Source organism: Apis mellifera, linkage group LG5, assembly GCF_003254395.2.
Source record: "Apis mellifera strain DH4 linkage group LG5, Amel_HAv3.1, whole genome shotgun sequence".
Taxonomy (NCBI): domain Eukaryota; kingdom Metazoa; phylum Arthropoda; class Insecta; order Hymenoptera; family Apidae; genus Apis; species Apis mellifera.
In genome coordinates this window covers 2,796,881-2,821,341 of record NC_037642.1, presented here as the reverse complement: position 1 = coordinate 2,821,341, position 24,461 = coordinate 2,796,881, and the positions used below count along the sequence as shown (strand labels likewise).

At 39.2% G+C, this 24,461-nt stretch overlaps 1 protein-coding gene and 1 long non-coding RNA gene across 5 annotated transcripts in view; both read right to left on the bottom strand.

Moving 5' to 3' along the window:
* LOC100576449 (protein patched) overlaps positions 1-11,513 on the bottom strand; it is a 49,591-nt gene extending 38,078 nt beyond the window's left edge. The window contains exons 1-3 of one of the 4 annotated variants that reach the window (XM_026440701.1): positions 10,196-11,513; positions 9,178-9,874; positions 7,168-8,681 (exon numbers count right to left, since the gene is read on the bottom strand). In XM_026440701.1, coding sequence (XP_026296486.1) covers positions 7,168-7,386 — 219 coding nt within the window. In that variant the 5' untranslated portion in view covers positions 7,387-8,681; positions 9,178-9,874; positions 10,196-11,513. Of the gene's footprint in view, positions 1-7,167; positions 8,682-9,177; positions 9,992-10,195 lie in introns of those variants that run through there. The other 3 variants (XM_026440702.1, XM_006557903.3, XM_006557904.3) reach the window with 3 other exon arrangements.
* Positions 11,514-13,974: 2,461 nt separating this feature from the next.
* LOC102656275 lies at positions 13,975-17,911 on the bottom strand. Its single transcript, XR_001703192.2, has 7 exons — positions 17,267-17,911; positions 17,002-17,153; positions 16,137-16,870; positions 15,816-16,040; positions 15,151-15,330; positions 14,438-14,744; positions 13,975-14,157 (listed from the first exon to the last, which is right to left on the bottom strand). It is a non-coding gene; the product is annotated as an uncharacterized LOC102656275 (long non-coding RNA).
* Between the last annotated feature and the right edge of the window lie 6,550 nt (positions 17,912-24,461).

Here is a 24,461-nt window from a genome sequence, read left to right as displayed (position 1 = left end):
TATCCTTCACCAAGGATGAAAGGAACGGGCCGACTGTTCCTCCAGTTCCATCCATTTCGCTTTGACTTGTTCTGTCGACCTTTATGGCGGATTTGCGCCATTAGAAACGGAATAGAGGCCGAGATCTCCTTCGTCCCTCTCTCTCTCCAGATTTTCCACGCGAAAATTCTCTCCCTTTTGTCCCTTGTTACGCGATCAACGAGTGATCCTGTGAAGCCGGACGGATGAAAGGCGAAGAACGTCGCATATCGAAAGCAGGGTACAATGAAAGCCTGTCTCTGCTTTCAAGAATCGACAGAGAAATGTTTGTCCGATTCTGAGTGCAAAGTGGCAATGTTTCTCAGCGTTGAAATTATTATAATTCTGTAAAATACTTTCTACTTATGTACAAGATGTTTCAAATCGATTTGCATTTGATTTTCCTCTTCAATGTCAATTTAATTTTAAGCCTCAATCTGATCATCACGCATTATTAATTTAATTTCTTACAACTTGGTATACAATTAATAATTGTACTTTAATGGAATAAATCTTCTTGCTCTTGAAATTTTGAAAATGAATAAATTTAAATAGATTCTTTTCACATTTCTATTAAAATTTCCATATTTTTTCAAACTTCAATTCTCTCTCTCTCTCTCTTAATCCATTCCAATCCCCATATAAGTATCCAATACGAAAGCAATAACGATATTCCTCTAATCTGGCTTAATGCTACGATATAATCCTTAAAATCGATTTGAGCCAAAGAGAGGTCGGATGCAACCACCCCAGCCCCCTCTCGTTGATGAATATTAACTTTCATAAATATTAAAAGGCACACGCCTGGAAGGAGAATCCGGCAAAATTCGCCTTTCTCGAATTTGCATATCGTCAATTTCCAGAGATCGGGAGAAAAAGAGAGGCCCGGAATCGGCTCGCGACAAGTTTCTAAGCCACCGGTCCACCCATGGAAAAGGCGCTCTTTCGGCCTGCATCTCCTCTTTCGTAGGTATTATTAGTGTAAAAGCCTCACACGTAGTGTCGGCGCCCTTTAATCTCACTCGAACGAACGGGGCCGACGCAATGCGCGTGAATGTACAGCATTGTGCGCCTCGGAAAGGGGGATTTCAGCTGCCACAAATTAAGACGCGATTATAAAATAGTGCGATGATCTCTCTCTCTTGCTATCTTTCAAGTCCCGTTTCTCGACGGATTTCGACTCGACTTCGAAAAACGAGAAGAAAACTTGCGGCCAAGTATCTCTAAATAGATGCAAGAGACTATTATTTCTACTTGATTCTAATCCTGCGTTAAAAATATTTAATTTCCTAGATGGCACGTATATAATTATTTACGATAATAAAAAGAACGAATAGAATTAATTTTTTCACTATTAGTGAATTAATATTATAAAAATTTCACGTGGTATGGTATTTCATTTTGATAATACGAATTTAAAACAGCGTGAATAATTAAGAAACGTTTTCCAAAGCAAAATTTTGGTTTCCTTCGATCAGCCTCGAATCGTTACATCATCAATTACATAACGAACGATGTTAATTCTTCCTTATTGGAGAATCAAGAACGTATTTTATAATAAGCGAACAGGTCGCATGCAGAAACGGCGTGCCGCTCGGTCGCTGCTTATAGGAAATATGATCACGTGGCCGTGCATAAGCGAACGATTGTGTATAGGAGGAGGTGGTGCAGGAGGTCGAGGTCGTTGCCTGTAACTGAATCATCCTCGAGGACGGTAAACAAATTGGAGTAAGTGGAGTCCCGCGATGATGCATGCACACGTGCGCGCTTGCGCACAGGTGTACGTACGACGCGATCGCGCATAGTAATCGATGCGTATTTGTGCACCGCGCTTCCGGTTTGCGACCCTCGACAATCAACATCAAGCTTTTACCATTAAGAAGATAGGATTAACGAGATAAAAGAATCGAAAATCGGCCTGTTTATAATCGTGATAAGGGATTGAAGATGGTTTGCATTCACCATTAACAATTTTGAGGTTATGTCGAATCAATGTTTTGAATATCCATTAAATAGATATTATTAATTACATTACTTTTCTATTTTTCCTACTTTTTATACAAAAGTCCAAATGATCGAGAATTTCCAAGAATTTTCAATTTACCATTAAAATGTAAGTTAATATACACACGTTCAAAAATCTAAAAGAAACCTCCACAACTTTCCCTTTCAATATCAAGGAATACAATAAAATTGAAAGCACGAAATCTTAAGAAGGGATCAGTCGATCGGTTTCGACGAAAATTAAAAGGACGAAACGAAAAGCACCCGTAATGGGTTACACGATTTCCAAGGGTGTCCCGCCATTCCGTCCGACGTGTGTGCACGCGTGTATGCACGCTGAGAATCGTAAGGGCAGTGGCCGTGACTGACTGACTCATCCGGCATGAACGCGGGGCGCAGTGCACGGCGAGGCGGCTCTCCCTTTTCAGGCCGACGAGAAAAGTGGAGCGTCGACCCCGAAGAATGCGCCTCTTTTTTCTCTCTTGTCCCGATAACGCCGGCCGCCACTGTCACCGCCCCGCCGATACCATACTCGCGCTGACACAAGCGCGATTGTGCAACCGCGTAAACGATAAAACAGCGGCGCGTTCGGCTCTTTATTCGCGCCGCCTCGCACCCTGGGTGGCACTCCTTGCACGGAGTTTGTCCGCCCGCGCAATACGTCGCGGTGATATATCTATCTTTCGATCGTGGTTTCGAGAATCGTGTCGATATTTTTTCTCTCTTTTTCTCTCTCCTTCGCTTTGGCGAAAGGAAAGTTTTCGAATCACGGTTATTTTGTACATCGATGATGCGATAGAGATTCTCGCCTCGAGAAATCTTAATTTCGAAATTTAATACGATAATTATTTTAATAAATCGTATAATAATATTACGTAAGATATATTTTTTTCCTTTAAAAGAACAAAATCTTCTTAAACTATAAAATGATTCATAGCCATGGATTCTAATTTCTACGTTAATGTGAAACATTACATTACATTATTTATTAATGTATCTAATTTTAAAACTACTTATTTATGATTTATCTTAAAATATCATTATCGAGACTCGTTTTAATGACCACCTTTAATGGAAACCAGCCAATAATCGTGCTGTAGTAGTATATATAGATGTACGATTCTCGAGAAAAAAAATTTACAATGATTATGATAAAACGTATACGTTACTTTCAATAGCACTTAACTCAATGAAGAACGGTCTGAGATACGTATATATATATATACCTATAATAACAAGAGAACCGAGTGTCAGTTTTCAAGAGCGTTTTGCTCTCTCTCTCTCTCTCTCTCTGGGTGGTCACACGAGCAGTTTTCACGTCACAGATGTACGGGTTGTTTGAATGAATCAGAGTTTATGCATTAAGCATATTTCTTGAATGAGCTTTATATTCGATTCACTTCGTTCTCGTTTGTTCCATTGTTATATATATTTTTCTTTATACCGAATAAATATTGTATTCGATTTCTATGAGTACAATTTAACGAATATCGCATAAATATATTAATGTTAAATAGGTGTTATGAGGGATAAGCACGATGAAATGAACCAGTGATAAATTGATTGCTCGTTTTGCAAACACTACACGATAATTGTAAAATTATTTGATAAATATTATACTGGTATTAATAACATACCGTTTGGAAATACCATTATTATACAATTATATTATGATTCTGGTAAACGAAATGAATGAAATTTTGAAATAAAACGAGAAATTTATAACAACCCTACAAGCATTCAAAGATATCATTAACAAGGATGTAATTCTATACTACGTATATAGCAATATATATTCATATACAGCTGCATTGGGAATTGAAACGAAAACGAAGAAAAGAAAAAAATAAAACTAAATTGCAATGTCTTATAAGCACTTAAGAAAATTTACCGACATTCCTTTTCACGGTAGATTAACACGTATGCGTGAAAATTCCTAAATAATTCCTATCGTATAATTACGTGTAAAAATGTTACATAAAATGTATAAATATATAAATGAAAAAAATATGTATAAATTATGACATTCTTATGATTATTCAAGTTTGTATCGAGAAAGAAATTTTTCTTACTTATGTAAAATAAAAACAGAAATGATATATGAATATATATAAATTAAATGATATTCATACAATGATATTCGAGAACTTCGAGAATTTATTTTTATAATACAATTATCGAATTTTTATAAAGAAAGAAAGGAAATAAACTACTCGCGCAATAAAATATTACAAATAAATACCTAAAAATGATATATACAAAATTGTCACACTTTCTCCTATAATAATTTTTTTTCAAACAAACGTTTTATTTCATTCTAACTAATTGAACACCGAAATGGAAGAAAGTAACAACCTTCGATAAGAGAAGAGAAATTAAGAAAACGCTGAACGATAGAGCAAAACACTACCGTGAAATTGGTTTATTTTTAAGTTGTCGTGAATATGTGGGAGCTATTGAGAAAACTTGTTTCCAGAGGCAGAAGAAATTGTTAATTGGAATCCTTGGAAGAAACATGAAAATACATAGAAAAGGTGTTTCTTATTTTTACGATAGTTCCAGATAATCTCGTCGCGTATATACGGTGATTTGATAGAACTCGTTCCTTCGATAAAATGAAAAATCGTGATTCATACGCGCGGACATTATATTCCGGTTCTTCGAAATGCCGATGCCGATAATTATATCAAAAATTATCTTGAATAATTTAAATTATATATTTAGAAAATATATTCTCTTTGAAAAATAAATAATTACCACAAAGTAAGAAAAAAAAATGAATAATTAAATTTAATCATCCCAATAATATTCATTTCTATTAATAAAATTAAACTGCTGAATCTCGTTAAAAGATTATCGATTAAATCAAAATTCTAATTATTGAGATAATCGTAAAAAAAAAAAAAAATAAGTAAAAGATTGATATACAGAGAATGAGAATGTAACGAAAGGAAACAGTTTACAAAACAGACAATGTTACAATATTGAATGTATTTATACATGTTTGATATACTAACGATAAGAGAATCCAACGTAATAAGTTGCTTACGAAACGAAACGCTTATCTTCTAAATACTTATTTCATTTCAGATTACATTAACATTGTATTTCATTTGGAGAGTTTAATTCTCGATATCGTAAACGATACTACTCGGAATGAATGCTAATATAAATATAATCCGAATTTTCGTCGAATCAAGCGTGAAGTATGTTATCACGTATGTATATTTATAATTTTGTTCCTAAATTATTATTGTTATTCTTCGAAGAAACTTAACCTATAGAAAACAATTTTGTAGAAAAATTTAATATCAATATTCCTGGATCACGAAATGACTATTCTCTATGATAACGAATAACGAAAATCTATATCAGGTTTAATCAGAAACTAATAAAAAATAACATATACTCGTTTTTCCTAAAAAATAATCAATTTAGAAAATCTATCTACCCATCGATAAATGAATAGTTAACGATCTATCTCTTTCTCGTCTAAATGAATTATCCAAGCTACTATCTACGTTAATTTCCATTAAGTAGCATCTCTGCATAACTTCTCGTCCCCCCATACATTTTCCTCTAAATCAGATGAAACAAAAGAATGAGGAACGAAACTAGAAAAGAAGAGGAAGAAACGACAGAAGGTGTTCGAGCAGCTTTCAGGGAGGTATGTTCTTGGAAAACTGTCAAGAAAAAGTCTACCGTCGAAAAGCTCGTAGGGCTTTATGTGTTCGAGGTCTGTTTCGAAAGGTGATAGGACCTGGTTCACGTGCCATGCACATTTCTGGCCGGCATTCGAGAATGGAAAGATCTCAAGGGACGATCTCGGTGTCGCAAGACCGCTCGAGAGATCGTCTTCTGACGAGGATTTTTTTTTTTTAAGGGAGCCAGAAGGGAGGAGAAGAAAACAAGAGGGGTTGATGCGTATCCACTCGGTAAGAAATCGATCCTTCGTCGATCTACACTTCCACATCCACACTTCGTTTTTCTGTCTTTCTTTCGTCATCCCCCACCTAGGCCTTCGAAAACACGTCTACGGACCACCCGCGTGTGTGAAAGTTTACAGCTAGCTGCTCGAGAGAGCATATCCATTCGTGGAAAAGGTATATACTCCTCCTTTACGAACGAAAACTTCGTGTCGCTATGAAGCATTGTTCCAGATAAACTCTTCTGGACCTCTCGTTCAGACCTGACCTGATAACATCGACGGCCACAATGCTCTCCGTCCCTTCCCCGTCTCCGATATCTTTATGCGGAAACGAACAACGCGATTATGCTAGCTCTTGAGATAAACGCGGAGTGAAGTAGCCGGTGAAGTGAAGTGATATGATAGACGCGAGGGAGAAATGCACGATAAGGCACGTTTTCGACACTTTTCTCGGTTTTCGATCTTCGAAAGGGATCTTCAAGGCATTATCATTGATCGGATGCGATAGTACACATGCGTCCTCGATCTAAGAAATGTCGGGCCTATGCGCGAGACTTACTACTCTCTCCTTGTTTCTTTTTTTTAAAGTCGATTCGCGAATTACTCTAGTAATCTGCATGTATGTATCAACTCTATATATTATCAATAAATCGTTTACTAAATTATAATGGTGCTTAGGCGACATGATGTTTAGGGCATTCTAGTAGTAATTATTATATTTTTTGAGTTGAGTAGTTTATGAATAAAAAAACATGGTTTTTTAAAATATAAGAAATATGAAAGAAAAAAGAACTGAATATAGATGCCTACATGCATCGTTTCTATTTTAACGACTAGAACTAGGAAGATATAATGAAATACATAATGGAATGGTTGAAAAGCATTTCAGAGACCAGGCAAACAAAGTAAAGAAATGTCTGTGGAACTGGAAGATTGTTCCAAAAAAAACTTTTATGCTATTTCTATTCTACTTTATTTTTACTACTGAAGTTTCATACTGTGAATATTATTGTATTCTTTTATAATTTATAGAATATCATGAAGAACTAAAAGCAACATAGTATTATTTTTGCTTTTAAATATTTTCCAAATATTCTTTTCATTTTTATATTTTTACGATAAATAATTGGAATAACTTATTTCTTTATATCTTCCTATTAATATCGTTTTAAATATAATGATAGCTATAAAAAAAATTGGAAATGAAGGAAACTTACCTTTTCGAGTTGATCCAACGCTATCGCTGCATCGGTCCAACTTGGCCTGATATAAAGGTCCGATTCGTGTCGTTGCTTCGCGTTATCGACGTTTTTAATATTCTTCTCGTTATGATTTTTCGTAACACTTCCATTCTGTGATGATTGCGAACCTTGAAAGCACTGAGAACCGGAAGGGCGTCCCGCTAGGATCCCTGTGGGGCCGGACGCAGAAACCATGATCCGTCATACATTCGCCCTGGCACAATTCGCAGTATGATTATTTTTATATTACTCCCCTCCAACGTGACGTTTCTTTTTGACTTGTCTCGGTTTTTTCTTCCCCTCTCGTTTTACTCGTAACGTTTTACCGTACGACGCGACACGGACTTTAAAAAGCACGAACAAGGCACGAACACGAAAGAAAAGAGAAAAAAGAAAATATCGATATCACTCTGTACACTTGTTATCGTGGTTGCACGTAATTTTTTTACACGAATCTTTCTAGAAACACTTGTCACAGCACACGTTCAATTGGTAAATCTTGTTTACCGCGCAATTTGTCGATAGCGTATACACGCGATGAGCACAGTAATCGAAATTCGCGCACGAGGTACACACAATTTCTTCTGCGCATGCGCGGCTGTATTGTGCCCATCGATGGTATACGCACAAAACGGACCGAGTATCGGTTTTTAGGTTAGCTTCGTACCACCGTAGAAGAGTAAATACGTGACTGCTCCTTCCTCACCGATTCGTCTCTTCGTTCTGTCTCTTTCTCTATCCCTCTCTTTTGCTTTTTCTACTTGGATGCGGGATCTTTCGTACTCCCTCTCTCTTTCTGTATCTCCCTCTCGCGGGATTCACAGTATCGCCGACAAGCACGAGGGCGCACACGCGAGTTTGCTTGTTTTGAAATATCACGCGACAATCGAGAGAAGATTGTCGTCGATCTTACGATGTTTTCGCGGGAAACAGCCACGCTCCTCTATACATGTGCCTTTTTTTTATGTCACAGGAACAAAATAAACACATAAGTTTCAGCCTTGACGATGATTGAATTCACTGTCTTTCTATACGCACGATAATAGCGTGGCATGTAACTACGCACACTTCAGTGTCACTGTCACGATCATTGTCACTTGACACAGTTAGATCTCGTTCGAATATTCACATTGCGTTCAAAGAAATTCGCCACGACTACCGAATTCGTATAAGCGCGGCAATGACGAGCATCCGGTTTACGCAAGAAGGCGTAGGCGACGTGAGAGAACGAGAGTGTTCCACAGTCCAGCAGAGGCAGCTGGAAATTCTCGTTAAAGTCTGGTAGTCTCTCTGTCACGCGTTCTGAAACGACGACGTCGTCGTTGTCGTCGTCGTTGTCGTGATCGGACACCGGCGTACACGACCGCCACTTAGAGCAGTCTAAGTCCGTACTAAGCGAAATGCGGTGCCACATTTCTTTCGTGGCCTGCCTTCTGCGCCGGCCATAGTTGACGGCCCCCCTCCAACGGCGCCACTCGCCGAGATCGGTGCTGCACAAACATTCAGGACCGTAATACTATGGGCACGCTTAAATATATTTCATTTGATCGAGAAAATTTATAATTCTACGTTTTCTCATAATAACGATTTATAAAATTAAACAAATTTCTAAATAACAATTAATTTAAATTGCAAAAACAATTCTTTCTTATAATAAATTGTTTATACAGAATATAATATTTTATAAATGTATATCATATATATATGGATACATACTGCATGCATATATATATTATTATTATTTATAAATTTCTAAATAATAAGAATTTATATTCAATACTTGAATATAATTGTATGCATTATGTATGTTTCTGATTAATATAAAATTTTAAAATCATATTTTTATTTGTATCTTTATACAAAACTGTACGTTAGTTTTATTTAATAATCTAAATATTAATATCAAATTAAATCTTTTGTTTACACTATCATAAATAAATAACGTTAAAAATCTTCAAATAAATTAATTTTTTATGAGAAACTTACTGCATATCCTGATTTTCGCGGTAGAACGATACGTTACTGCAGGTACCGATGACGTCGGAACCGAAATAAGCCGATTTCAACCGAAGTGATCGGAACTTATTCGTGATTGGCTGATTCGGCGTGGCGTTCTACGTTGCTAGGATACGGCGATGTGCCATCACAAGGGGTGCAGGGAGTACGACGCAGGACCACACACGCGGTACCATTTCCCCTCGAGCAAAAACATTACCCACACACGAGAAGAGCTACGTGACACGCACGAGGCACACAACCGTCGCTTACAGATCGCCGCAGCATCTTCTTTTCTTTCTTCTCCAGTTTCTCTCTCGATCTTCTCTCCTCGTCATTGCTTCTACACGGTCTTAAGAAGTTTTGTATACGCTTGTTGCATTCTGTGTTAGTAGAGAAGACTCGAACGATTCATGAAGAGCAGTGAACGCGGTCGACGGTGCGGTAGAGAGTTGAAGACGAGCGGAAGAGAGCCACCGATGTGTACCGAACGTAAACATGACTTCTTTACGGATCTCTCTAGAGATCGGAATCGCTGCTACTCTCGGCAATATTAATCGGGACCGGAAATACAACAGTTTATTACTTCACCAGCAATCGTTTCTTGGCCATCGCCACTAAAGCAAATCTGCATAATTGATTATATGTGTCTCTCCTGCCACTGTTATGATTTGATTGGCGGCTGTAACTATAGGGTTCGACTGCATTCTCTCTTATTATTATTCTTATCTACTTCACGTATAATCCAATCAAACGTTTCTTGTGAACGATACATAAGATTTTAATAATTCTTTCGCTCATATTCTATTATATTTTGAATTACGATTCCATAATAAAATAAAACTCTTTTTTAAACATTAAACGTAATTAAATAGAATTTTTTTTTATTCTCATACCTACAAACAAAATTCTATAAATATCGTTTGTATAGAAAAAGGAGGATAACTGTTTTGAATATGTTCATTAAGCCACAGGAAAGAACGTTATAACGAATGATTAACTTATTAACCTGTCTTCATAATATCTGCATAACGATGCGACTTCATTAGGCATCGTACACCCATTCCCATGTTGCGTGTGTGCATGCCAAAACGTTGGTTGGATAGTCCCACACCGGCTCAAGATTAATACACATGTACAGGGATCGCGTATGTAATGAAGGACCAGCGTATGAAAAAAAAGAGAGGAATAAAACTGTAGAAGTGAGAAAGAGATAACAGATAGAGAAAATTAAATAAAAGGGAGAAAGAGAGAGCGAAACGAACTAGCAGATCGAAAAAGGTAATGTATAAATACGCGACCACCCACTGCGATACTAAGCCCGACACTGTTCCACCAAATACAAGACGATTTTCGATTCCGATACGGACAGTTATATTTTTATTTTGCTCTTTGATCCCAAGGGATCTTGTTTCCATCGATTGTCTCTGAATTTTCGAAATTAATAAAACAATGCTCTTTTTCAGATTAATCATTCAGATCGATAATGAAAAATCTAATAAAAGATTAAATAAAAGATATAATTTTATACGACGTTAAAATTAAAAGTATATTATTTCGTGTTAAGCGTGCAAACATCGACATTTGTTTGCGTAACGTAATATCCAAGCATGATACAAGCGATGTCGCGAATAAAACGGGTGATCTATTTTTTATTCTTGCAAAATTATCGTTCGTATCGAAATTTTACAAGTTTTTAAACAGCCATTTATTTTTTTTCTTCGATAATCATAAATTAATCGTGAAAACAAATTATCCGTTGGATTTTCGCTTTAATTTATTCAAATTATACTATTTATATTAGTCTCTTCTTTTTCCATTATTTCTAAGATCTCTTATTATAAAAATTTCAACTAATAAAAATAAAGCAAAACGAAAGTGAAAAAGAAATGTCATTGCATATTGTGGTGGCGGCTTCGATGAATACACCTTATTGCAGTTGCTGATCTGGCGATAAGGCACAACGTGCGGAGGGACCGTTAATAATTTTTACGACACTCTTAACTCGCCACCCAGTATTAAGCGGTCCTCTGTAGAAGACGAGCTTTGATCTTTGCCGACGCTGCATCGACTTAATGAGTGCGAGAGCGAGATAGTTGAGTTAGGCTGAAACAGAGTGCACGACCGACGCACTGTAGATCTATTTTCCATAATATGCACCTCTGTTGTGCGGGTTGCAGCTCTACAGGCTTCCGTATTGTGCTTCCAATTCTTCTATAGAAGAATGCATAAATATATTAAACGTATTAAACTATATTGAATATTTCATTCTTTCCTTAGAAATTTATTTTTGTTTTTTGCAAATAATAGAATAATATATAGCATAATTAACAAATTAAATATTCCAACAAATAATCAAAATAGAGCAATTTTGATCATTCTTTAATAATATTTATTTTTATCAACACGATCAAATTGTTAAATAATTAAATAAATAGTTTTTTTATATATAATTAAATTTCAATATAATATATTTATGCAAGAAAATAGTAAAATTAAAATTGTACTTTCTTTTTAATTTTATACGAATTACAAATTAATTTCTTCGTTAATATCTTTTTATAGGAATAATTATTATTGTTCCTCGATTTGTAAATACCGTACCTCTTATTTCTTTTGTATCTCTCATATCGTTTTCACCATTCGAAAACTGCAAGCAAAAAAAAAAAAAAAATCGAATATAATAACATTTAATTTATAGAAAAAAAAAACGCACGACAATCCAAAATCTTTTTCTCCTTGCCTCCGAGAAGAACACTGGTAAAAACTCATCGATTTAAAAGCAGAAAACGTTCGAACCACCGGAGGAGGACAAAAGGAGGCAGCAATGTCATACGCGAAGGAAATAAAGAAGGGGAGGGAGGAGAGAGGGCGCATTGGGAACAATAAGCGACAATAAGGCAAAAAAATAAGCGGCGACATACGAGTGAAGAAAAGAAAAAAAAAAAAAAAAGAACTAACATCCCGAGAAAGATAGATCCCGATGAAGTAAGGGAACTGCGTAACCAGAAGGGAGAAGAGAGAAGAAGCAGAGGCAGCCGGCGAAAAATGGAAGAAGAAGGAGAAACTGTGGAAATGAGAGAATGGAGAAGAGAATGGAGCGTGGGGGGGAAGAAGAGAAGTCGACTACTTCCCTTACGCAAGACGACTCGATGCGCCACGTTCGTTCACTGCGTTGGCCGCGTTCAACGGTGCGTGCACATGAGAGACACGAGAGATGCTATCGGCCACCAAGACGGCTCTGGACTTCTCCAGACCACCCACCGGCAAAATAATAAACACGGAATGCGGCATACACGTCCGTCTATCCATCCGTCCCTCCATTCGTTTGTTTCTATTTCGCAGATACCATCGAAAATAAGGTCTCCCGTCGATACCGCAGCTGGCCATCGCCGATATACTACTATATACCCTTATCCCCTATTGTTGTCCTCCTGTGATGGAATAATCTGGTAAATTCGAGATGAACGAGGATCTACCGAGGATCGTTCCATGCTTGATCTCTTTACCGGTAATAAAGGGTTGATGATTATTGTCGGATGGGAAATGGAGACGTGACAGCGACCCGAACATCTTAATCTTAAGACTCGAGTGATCGATGGCCGAGTTAAATATCATTGGGATCATTGTCGTCGATCGGTGTAAAGCTGGATTATTCGAGCTATCGATTTCAAATCGAATTTAAAAATATTGTTTTCTACTCGATCCTCTTTCCTCTCGATTCCTCCTAAGTTTCCTTTCTTTTATGATACGTGGTTTGCAATTATCGGATTAAAATAGAATCGTTGAAAGATTTCTCGATACGTAATACATGTATCCATATCGAGAATATAATTCGTATTTCAGGTGAAAGTATCGATAATTGTCGAGAATAAAATTATTCAAAATAGATTATAAAAGATTGAGAATAGAGGTTTAAAAGTAACGTTATTAATATTACTTTTGTGTAATTGAATTGTGCATTTTCTTTTCTTTCTCGATTATCGATTTTATTATGTTTCCGCTTCCAAATGCGAATTAAACGCCAGCTGAGAATTTATAGCCTATAATGCACTCATTAAACGAAATGATAAATGTAAATAAAACGTAGCATTCTACTGTTCTCTTTGATTTTTTCACCGAAATTTTCCAACATTTGCATTTCCTTCTTCGAAACATCTAATTATAAATATCGAATTCATCCTGTCCGTCCGATTTAAATCTCTATAATTATCACAATTATATCTCCCGAGAAAATCTATCCTCTTAATCACGTTTCCATCCTTCGATTTTCCATCTTTCAACGTCGTTGAGTTCTATCCAATGATGACTAATGCCAAGGATGAGAGGATCGGTCCTTTGCCATTGTAACAAGGGGAATCGTTACTCTTCATCGTGAGCGCAGACCTGCTCGTGGTGGAAAGACGAGAGGAGGATCGTAACCCGTGGCTATCTGCATCTACGGCCGCTACCGGTGCTTCTCGTCGATAGATTATCTGCGATACGGCCGCGTAGTTGGATGCACGGCGCCGAAACACCGCGGGGACATCGACTTCCGGTGTTGGCCGAACGACCCTCCAAGAAATTCCGTTCCGGACGGTGAATTGTCATTATCTTCGTTGACTCGGCGGATTCTTTGTCCCTCTTCCTCGTTTCCTTTCCTCTCTACGTGCCTGTTAGAGATACGATCTACGAGTGGCGACCGTTCGTAATACCGTGAATGGTAATTATCGATTGATTACAGCGGAGCGTTAATTAAATGGTGAAAATCGGAGCCGAAAATGTTTCGGCAACGGTAGGATTAACTTCTTGAACTGTCTCTTTTATTTGAAGAGATAATTTTTTTTCCTTTTTTTTTTTTGGAGCGAAGTGTGGAACGTGAATGCTTATTTCTTTCTTGGCCGTTCAACAAGACGGCTCTTTGTTCGAGAGGAGAAACAAGTGACAAGTTTATTTTTTTATACGATTAATAATCCTCCAAAGATAGTAATCCTAAAAAATAATAGAATATTAGTTTGTTATAATAGAAAATTACTAATTATCTTTTCTCGAATTTAATTAAGCAGGAGTAAGAAAATAAAAAAGATTGTGTATAAGAACGATGAGATCAATTGTGATATTTGAAAATTTTAGACTTTCTGTTTGAAATAATAATTAAGAATAAAATTATCTTGAAAATGATTTTCATTTCACGTATAACTAACATTTGTAATAATGGAAATAATGTTAGTTTTTATTTCTACGCTATGTAAAGAACGAGGTGTTTAATTACCTTCCATATCGTAAAACATTTATAGAAAAATCCTTTAATAAAAACTGAATATTTCTGCAACGGCGTGGAACGTAAAATCAGATATATTGAATTGACGTAACTCTGTTTTTTTTTCTTTTTTGCAATTGAAAATTACACCATAAAAATCAAACATTATTACTTTGTCTATTTCTTCTTCGATTCTTCCGCTTCCGCGATCGGTATTTATTACATTGTGGTTTTACGCACGTAATATAAATTTTACTTCATCGATATATCGCGCGAATTATTCCATCTTTTATCATGGAAATAGATATGAAATAATTACCTATAAATTAATAACACAGATCTCTAAAAATTCAATAAAACCAAAGAAAGAATTTTTCTAATTCGTATTATAATAATTGAAAATTTTAAAATAGATGCAATCCTTCTTGGAATAATAATTTGGAATAATGAAACATAGAACAAATATGAATCACTTATTATAAAAAAAAACAAGAAAGTTTAAAATATTCACCACTTATTTCGAGCATTAAACGTTTCAACAAATTGGCCCACAGCCACCGCATATGGAATCGAATCGATTCATGGACCAAATAAGGAGGGAGAAAGAAACGCGATGTAATAAAATGAAGATGAAGAGAAAAATAGAGCGAGGGAAGGGCTGTACAATGTAAAGGTGAATAGGAGCGAGAGAACAAGGGGAGGGAAAAAAAGGATATCCGACTTACTAATTGCGACGACGTCGGTGGTCCGTAGACACACCTCGGGCCATGACGAAAAGCGATATGGTCAGGGCCAGGAACCGACCAAGGGCACGTCGCGATACATCTCCGTGGTTAACCCGAATAATACGGATCGAAGTCGTAAATCCAACTACGGGCGATTTGTTGCGTTTCGTTCAAGGCGGTCTGCACATAGAGAGAGAGTTGCAGCAAGTTAATACGATACGGTAGCAAGGACACGAAACTTTGTACCGTTATTCATGCTTTTGCACGAGTCTCTCATGACAATGGATCGCATCGCGCGTACAAATAAAGTAGCATTAAAGGCGTTATTTATGGCGCATGAAACGTGCATAAAGGTGGCTTGCAATGGGATAATAAAGTAGAGATCTTTGATTTTTCTTCTCTCTTTTTTGCAATCACAATGCATGCTTTACGAAGTACACGTATGTGCGCATTGTACTGAGAGACGGATAGCGTATTTTGTTCTTGCATATATTTATAGTTTTTCTTCTTTTCTTTTTTTCTCTTATAGAATTTATTACGATATTAAATATATATATATATTTTATCGAGCATGTTTTAATAATAAAATTACTCTTGAGAATAACAAGAGTTAATGATTTTTACATTGAAATAATTCCATTACGAAGTCTAAGAACTTTCCTCACCTTCGTGTAAGTATACTTCACTGCTCCTTCAGAGGTGTAAACCTTGTATTCACAAGATACTTATCGTAGCATGGAAACTCTTATCGGATTGAATCTTGAAGTCCACTTTGACGAGGGTACAGCAGATAATCCAAACTTCACGCCGTTTCGTTCCATCGTGTACGATCATAAAATTTTCTATACTCGTTTCTCTTTCTCTTCACGTACGTGAAGTTATATAAAATTCTATTTAAAAAAAATTCAACAACATTGTAAACCCATTTACATTACCTGGCGTTAATTCACGTTACAAACACGTGACGATTATACACCCATTATTACCTTTCACAGAACCCATCGCAAATTCGATATTCGACTTTTCCCCGGAACGATCCTTCTATTTATTTCAACTCGTGTCAAATCGAGAATCCGAGGAACGATCCTCTCCGAAGAGAGTTTCCAGAAACTGGGAGGGAAAAGTTTCGCGCTAAACTCGAAATCGTTCACGCAGCTGGACGACGGCATTCTTCGCCGATTTCCAAAATATCCGGAAAGAAAGACGTACGAAACATCTTGGTAGCCCAAGAAAGTTAAAGGGCGTTTCTAATTTCACCCAAGAGAATTATCACCGACTGGAAAGACCTGGCGACTTGGATGGTCCCCCCATTCAAGTAGAGGACCCCTCGACAATGGGTCATTGTGAAGGTGGCGCGCCGCCATCGCGCCCGTATGTAAATGAGAAAAGAATTAAATGTATATATATATATATGTATATATATATCTATGGGACGATAACTTTGTTTGAATTAGCATTACCTGCTTTTATAAGTGTTGGGCCGTGTCGAAGATACGACGGTTGCACGCTTATGTATGGGTTCACGTGCTCGTCGCGGGTGAGCTCGATGGTGGTCCCGAGACATGATACCCGCGAGAAGTTTTGCGGATCGTTTCTTCGTTTATTCTTATTCGATTCGGCGATATCACGCTTCTAATAGTTGTTTCGTAACGATATTGAGACATGTTGGGATTAAGATAAACGACTTGTTGTTGGAAGGAATTCCTCGAATTGATGTTTCCTTAAAAATAACGAGAGTATTTCAGTATCAGATTATTTTTAGCATCAAAATAAAACTAACTTCGATTCATTTCAACATTCGAATATCGAGTTTGCCTACTAAAATAAAACTTGATTTCATATTCTACTTACGTCCAAAGACAAAGAACATTCTACTTGACAATTCCAACCGTATAGCTACCTACTACCTACAAATCATACATTTCGGATTAATTCCAGCGCGCGTCGTGCAACATGAAATTGACAGAAAGACTTCCTGCGACCACGATATCGCTGAGTAAACCCTGAAAAAAAAAAAAAGAAGAAGAATACATTTTATGATCCATAAAGTGTAGATTTGAGCGCTAATAAAAATAACGGTACCAACGTGCGAATTTCCGTTGGAAGGAAGACTCACCGTTACGAGCCACCCCCATAAAATAAACCTCACAATCTCGCGACTCTCGAGAACCAGATCTCGAAACAAGTCCCAAGTTCATCCATTCGAACGAAATTCGTTGTTTCCACGAATTGTTTTCCACGCCAGTGATATTTTTTTTTTTTGAGGGACAGAAAAAGAGAGAGAGAAGGGGCGTTGTTCCAACCCTCACGCGCTCGAAAAATCCAGAAAGTCGGTAAATTTTCGCGCGCACTACCTGTTCAACCAGCGTGTATCCGCTTGTATACTCTGTTTGCGTAGGACGGGGACCACCCAGGTCGTCTGACGCCTCTGCCTCGTATCCTCAACGTGGAATTGACTTAGCGGAATCCGGGGCGAGGGCGGGGAGGGACGAGGGACAACGAAAAGGAGAGACAGAGAGGAGGAGGAGAGGGATAGAAAAGGGAGGGAGGGGGCCGGTTTGTATGTAAGCAACGAAGCCTTTAACCCGACCTGGTCCAGCACGTTATTTTTCATCTCATTGTCCGTCGACAGGATCGTCGACTCCCCACGTTGGCCATTCGAGAGTCAATGTCGGGCGCCTAACTTCGATTCGATACATTTTGCTCGATTCTCGAAAAGGGCCCTCTCTCTCTAGTCTCCATTTACAACGAGCATCTCTGATCGATCTACTTCTTTAGAGCTTTACGAATTCTCTAAACTGCAAGAGTATCAAAATTTAACACGAACTTTGTGTATCATCTTATCTATCTCGTTATAGATACATCGTTCGATTCCTCTCTCTCTCTTTATATTAAAAAAACATCAGGAAAGATCGAGAGGGAGAAAGAAAGCGAATCCGACTCTCGTTTGAAAGAGGGAGAGAAGCGACAAGACACGGGACGGTAATTTCTCGTGTCCACCTGGGGTGTGGAAGTTGGCACACGTGGAAAATAAGTCGGAGGAGAAAGCAAAGAGTTATCCGGCCCCGGTGAATAAATACTGGAGCTACGTTGTCGTTGTTAAAGTCGACACGGAACATACTTGTTACGTTCCTGAGCCCCGGCCCCTCGGCCCCAGCCACCGGCTGCAGGCCTCTCCGCTTCGGTGCTAAGTAAAATGATATATCGCGGTTAAACGCGGCCCGCGGCCGCGTGTGCGTGCCTGTATCACCGCCGATATACGTACACGCGTTACACGTGGCCGTGCTTAATATCGAGACGGTGTTGGTGAGTGGGCCACCCACGGTGGCCCCGCTGGACCACCCAATGAGCCGCGCTATTATAAGGGGCCGTCTCTACTTCGCACTTTACCTCGATCCGATACTTGGTTGCTCCCCTTTAACCCCTTCACCGGGGACTGACACATTCGCTCGAGAGGCGAATCGAACCGGGGCAACAACTTTTTCTCCCTCTTTTTCTTCCTTTCCTTCCTTCCTTCCTTCCTTCCTTCCTTCCTTCTTTCTTTCCTCGAACGGTGTCGTTATCCATTAATTTAAACTCGAGGTCTCTCTCGTGAAAGAGAGATTAGAAGAAGGGTTATATGGGTTTGTGCGTATTCGATTGTTTCAATTCGGGGAATAATGATAATAGGAGGGGGGAAAGATCGTGCGAGGAACGATCGATCGGAGTAATCATCGAATGGTCATTAATAAATGTTACGTTACGATCGTTTATTCGCTACGATCGTCGACACTTTCTTTCCTTCCAAGCCTGGCACGTGCAACGTATATGGCCTTGCGACTTGCCATAGGGAGATTATACGGGGTGTTCGAAAGTCGTTCCGAGATATTAAAATTATCCTTTACTCTGATTTAATCTAATCCTAAGTGCTAGCTTTTGAGAATTGTGTTGAGAGAGAAATGCTTCCTTATCTTCCTCACTAATCTTTCGATCCATCTTATATCTCTCTCTCTCTGTCCCAAATTTTAACACTTATTTATAACAGTAAGATTAAATACAATTATTCCTGGTATCGGTAATATAAAAGTGTATAGTAATTGCGAGATAATGTAACACTGTACTCTTGCCAGGTTGGAAACAGGACTTAACAAGAAACTCGCACAAGAAGGCAGCTCACAGTGTACATGAACGGCGACACGCCGGCGTGATACGTGTGCGTGTGCAAATCGTGCGTGCCAACTTCCGCGGTGTGTATAAAACAGCCTGGGTGGTCCACGATCGGGGAATACGGGGATTAGATAGCTCGATAAGACGTACACGCATTTGTACGCACACCCCGTCGCGGTTACGTTAGCCCACGTATTCCGCTTGGAATCGTTAGGTTCGGGCTGATGGAAATACAGTACTAACGATGAATTGTGAGCCTCGCTTCCCTCGGCTAGGGGGGGAGGAACGGCCAGAAATTATATAATTGAAATTTTATCTCGCGGCCGGATCCGAGAGTGTTCAGAACCGCTGTGTAAACGCCGCGACGCTTCTGTCGTATTTCTTCGTGGCGTAATTCCTTCCAGCGGGCGATTAATCATTCTGAAAATTTTATAGCGCGCGTTTTCGATCCCCGGGGAAGACGATGCCGGGGATTAAATTAACGTTTAGAGATGTTGCGTGCGCGTAAACGGAAGGAGGCTTGCGCACAGCCTCGAATCCGCAGAATCCGGAAAATATTTTTTAATCCGACGTTTCGAAGCAAATCAGGGATTTGATAGCTGTAAATTTGAAAGATTGAAATTTAATTAATTTAATTACAGTTACGATCGTGAAAGGAAAAAAGAAAATCCATCCTCTGGATCGATTTCCAGGAAATCATCTCGCGCTTAAAATATCGAAACACATCCTATCCACAATTTTGCAATTATGTCACCGCAAATGACCAGGTTATGCACCTTATACCTTATACATTTTACGTCCCTCATACATTTTCAACAAACGCTCTCCCCTCACCTCGTAAATCAATTTTATCGCGGAGGGGGGAGGTAGGTAGAGGGGTTGACGCGGCGCGCAACATCGACGCATGCTTTGCTTAGATACGAGCGTATTAGGCAAATTTTGCCGCGAACACGCTCGTCGACTGCAAATTTCTCGGCTGTGGGCATCGGCCGTGCCACCGCTTCCGCCGTCGGCCGGCCGGGTGGTCCGCGTTTTAACGCGCGCGACACATCCTCGCGTACGTCCTCTTCGCAAATTTTCGAGCCGCGGTTACAAGCCGATGAAAATGTATAACCCTTGATAACACACGTCCCGAATCCGGGAATGGATTCCGGCTCCGGCCCCTCCCTTCTGCACGAGCCACCCCAATCTCCCTTTTTTCTTTATTTTTATGTCTTCCTCGCGGAGGAATGTCCAATCGGCGTAGAAACGATCGAATTAGGCAAATTCGAAACAACGAGGTTGGCAAAGAACGCAACAGTTCTCGCGATTAATCTTCTTAGAGAAGAAGAGCGCCGTGTCGCGTTGGATAGATAAGCACTTAGTCTTTTTCTCGTTTAGTTTCGGTTGTAAATTTCAAGCTATTATTACGTGCAATTATTCAACTATAGAGCAAGATTAAAATAAAGGTTTAAATTGTACGAGATCATTTTAGATAAATTCACTTCGAGAGGAAATACCTTACACTTACCCTTTCTTCGCCTTCCTCAAAATGTTGCACGCAATCGAATCGATATCTTATACGTTGAACCACGAAACCACTCGTTCAAACGAGCTTACTCTCTCTCTCTCTCTCTCTCGAAAAAATGAGGAACGAAAGCGATAGCCTCGGGCGAGCAGCTATTTTACGAGGCAGGGTTGCTATGTGTGTGTGTGCGTGTCGGAAGAAAAATCTGCATTGCACTGCGCACACAGCGAAGAAGAGACAAACACGCGAGCCCTCCCCCTCCCCGTTAACGTCACAATCCCATTATCGTAGATAAAAGTCCTAGAATTAATTTCAATCACCCCTCTGCTGTTCCACACATGAAAGAATAAACAAGAAGAAGAGGATCTCTTCTCTCCGTATCAATTTCCAATTCTCTCTTTCTCTCTCTCCTCTCGTTCCATCTTTCTGATATTTTTTCCTCCCCCTTCCTTTCCTTTTCTGCATCATAATCTTGTACACGCGTGTCGTTGAGTAACTCTACTCCAAAATGCTCCAATTATTAATTTACCTCGCTCGCTGTAGACGAGTGCAAAGACGAGTGCAACGTGTTATTCCGCGGGTAATGACGAGGGAGAACCCGATCTTGCCCACCACCTTCTTCCCTACTGCTACCTTCGCTCGTTTTCGACGGTATTAAGCGGGCCCACGTGGTTTGCCCTCGGGCCGAACGCAAGAAGAGATCGGTTTTTCGCCCTCTCGGCACACCGGATGTCGTGCGGAAAATCGTGCGTTCATCATCGTGGTGCGGTGGGTTTTATGAAGTTTATTCATTCCCAGCATGAAATAACGCGCGTTCGATGAAAGAGAGGAAGAAGAGTGGCTAATGATGATTTTACCTTGATGATTAGCCTCACCTAATCTAAGTGAGTGGTAAATTTAAAATAAATGTTCTAATTAATTTTTATATATATATATATATGTATATGGATGATGGATATTATCGTTTCATAAATATCAATTTATCAATAAAAGAGGACGTAAGAATCGTATAATAAATGGATTAAAATTACTATAAACTTCTGTATTTGTGTCACGAGCAACATCCATTAAAATTTATCTTCGGTGAAATAAGACGTCGTTTCAAGTCTTTTTTTTTCTTTCTCTATCCAAGAAAATATTTCTTTTCCAACCATTTTCCAATTAATAACACGCCAATGCGCGTCCCCATCCATCTTCCCCGTCTAATTACATATTTCTCGATATATTTAAACATTGCTCTATCTCCTCTCCTTTCCCTCCCTTCAAATTATTAGAAACGCATCAATTCACAAACACGTCCACTTTCCACTACCGAACCTACCTTATAATCAAACAGACATCTCTCTCTCTCTCTTTATCTCTCCTCAATCATTTAACATGCAGTTACAAGAGCGAATGAAGGAAGAATTTATTGCAGATCCGAATGATACCCCGTGTTCCGTGTTCCAACGGAGCCCAGACAGCCCAGTCGAGCTCATTAAAGATTATTAATTTTCCGGGCCAATTTCATTCAATTACACCGCGTCGTGGTGCACGATAATTAACCCATTCCATTTCTAGAACCTGTGCATCCCGACTTTTCGCAAATTGTCGTAAATCACATACTTCCTTTCGATCCTGTTCCTGATCCTCGACTCGAAAAACGCGCACGAGAGGGAAAGAGAGAGGACGGGATCCGTCCATCCTCGTCGAGGTGTTTCCTTTTTTACCCTCGTGGCGGGTAAACATTTCTGGAGGATCGTCTCATGGGGGATCAAAAACCTCCTATAAAATCCCAGGAGAATTTTATGAAAGCGTTTCTCGTTAGATCGCGTTCTCGTTTCTTGAATTATCCATTGATCTTTGTCCATTCAAATTCGTACTTCCTGTTGCTTCGATAGTTTCAGAGAAGGGAAGGGTTGAGAGTCGATGATTAAAGATGTCTGTTGCATTTCTATAAAAAAGCGCAAAAGGATCTCGAATTAATTTTGAAAAAAGGATGATGGAATAGTTTCACTTCATTCACTTTCGCGCGCGAGATAAATCAAGTAAATTAATCGATTGATATATTATTCCGTGCAATGATTGGGTTAGGATAATGCGGTTCGTGCCACGCTGATTTCACTGTGTGACTGATTTCGTTACCGATGATTTAGAGTTACGAGCTCGGGATGGATGGGGAGGGAATCACGCAATTAGCAATTAAGACGAGTTCTGTCTCCTGCTTGCCACGGAATAAAAAAGAACGCGCAGAACGGAAAAAGATAAATGGTGCAGCGGGATTTATTCTTCCTCTAATAATGCACTTCCTTTTTGCAACCGCGTAACGACGCATCAGTAGGTATATGCTTAATGCACAGTAATACATGTAATGGCAATAATAACACCGTCTTACTCTTATCTATTAATTATCTTATCCATTATCCTCAATCCTTATCTTTTTATCAACGCTGTAATACATTATTCCGTCTAAATGACTCTTTTTATTTATCTGAAAAAAGTCCAGAATTTTATCACTCGAAACGATTCAATCTAATCCTCTTAATTTTCCCAATAATTCACGAATTCTAATTTACGCTTTCTTCTGTAAACTAGAGAATTATCTCAAAGATATTCAACATCTGTAGAAGTTGGAACAATATATTGGAATATATATATTCATGAAAAAACTTGTCAAAAAGATTGGTCCGTTCAGAATTTCCGAGAAACGAGTATCGTCGAGCATGGAAGGTTGTTGCAACAGGCGCGATACATCTTGAGGATCCCCTTTAGATTAGCCCGCTTCATCGCAAATTTGTCAGCCGGTCGATCATTAAACGAATTCCCTCGCTCGTCCCCCATTAGGCGAAGTCCAAGTCGAAGAAGGAGGCGGAGGGAGGAGAGGAGGGAAGCAAGAAAGAAGGAAGGAATCGGGGGCACTGTCGGTGGATCATTCGTCCCTGGGGTATACTCGCCGCGGCAGTGGCTCACGCACCGAGAGCGGGCAACACACAACCTTTCTTGGTTGCACCCTGAAATAAGGTAGCCCCGACGACGAGCGAAGGAGGCGACGTGGGTGGCCCCGGAGAGATTTGCCTTCCGCTAAATATCGCCTTTGCGCCCTCGACGTGGGTGGCCCCTCCCTCTCCTTCCCTCTCAGGCCTTTCGCCCGCCAGGAGGGGAATCCTCCTCCTCCATCCTCCTCGTTGCCGCTGCTGCTCTGCCCTCCTTCTGCCCAGGAGCAACCGTTGTTGTCTCCTGTCCTCCTCCTCCTCCTCCTCCTCGCCCCCATCTTCACTTGCCTCCGTATTTCTCTATGTGTATGGGTGATATGATATTCGATCGCGGCCAGGAGGATTCCACTCGAACGGGAAACGAGATTTGAAGGGAAACGAGATCGGCTCCAGCACCATGAATCGTGTGTTATTATATATAGGTAAAGGTAATGAAAGATATTGTTACGCTGTAATAAATAGTAAGCAATATCCGAGGGGAGGGGCTGGAGAGAGGGAGAGAGAGAAATAATGATCGGTGTTTCGAAGCTGATCCTTCGGTTTATCGGAGGATAGAGACCCGTTCGAGGATAGATTTAGCGTTTCACGAGGGAGGGAATTAAGATCGATTAGAACGGAAAAAAGAGGGAAATGGAACGTTTTAAGGATTCTTTTTTTGGAATAGTTTGGCTGGCGATTATTATTAT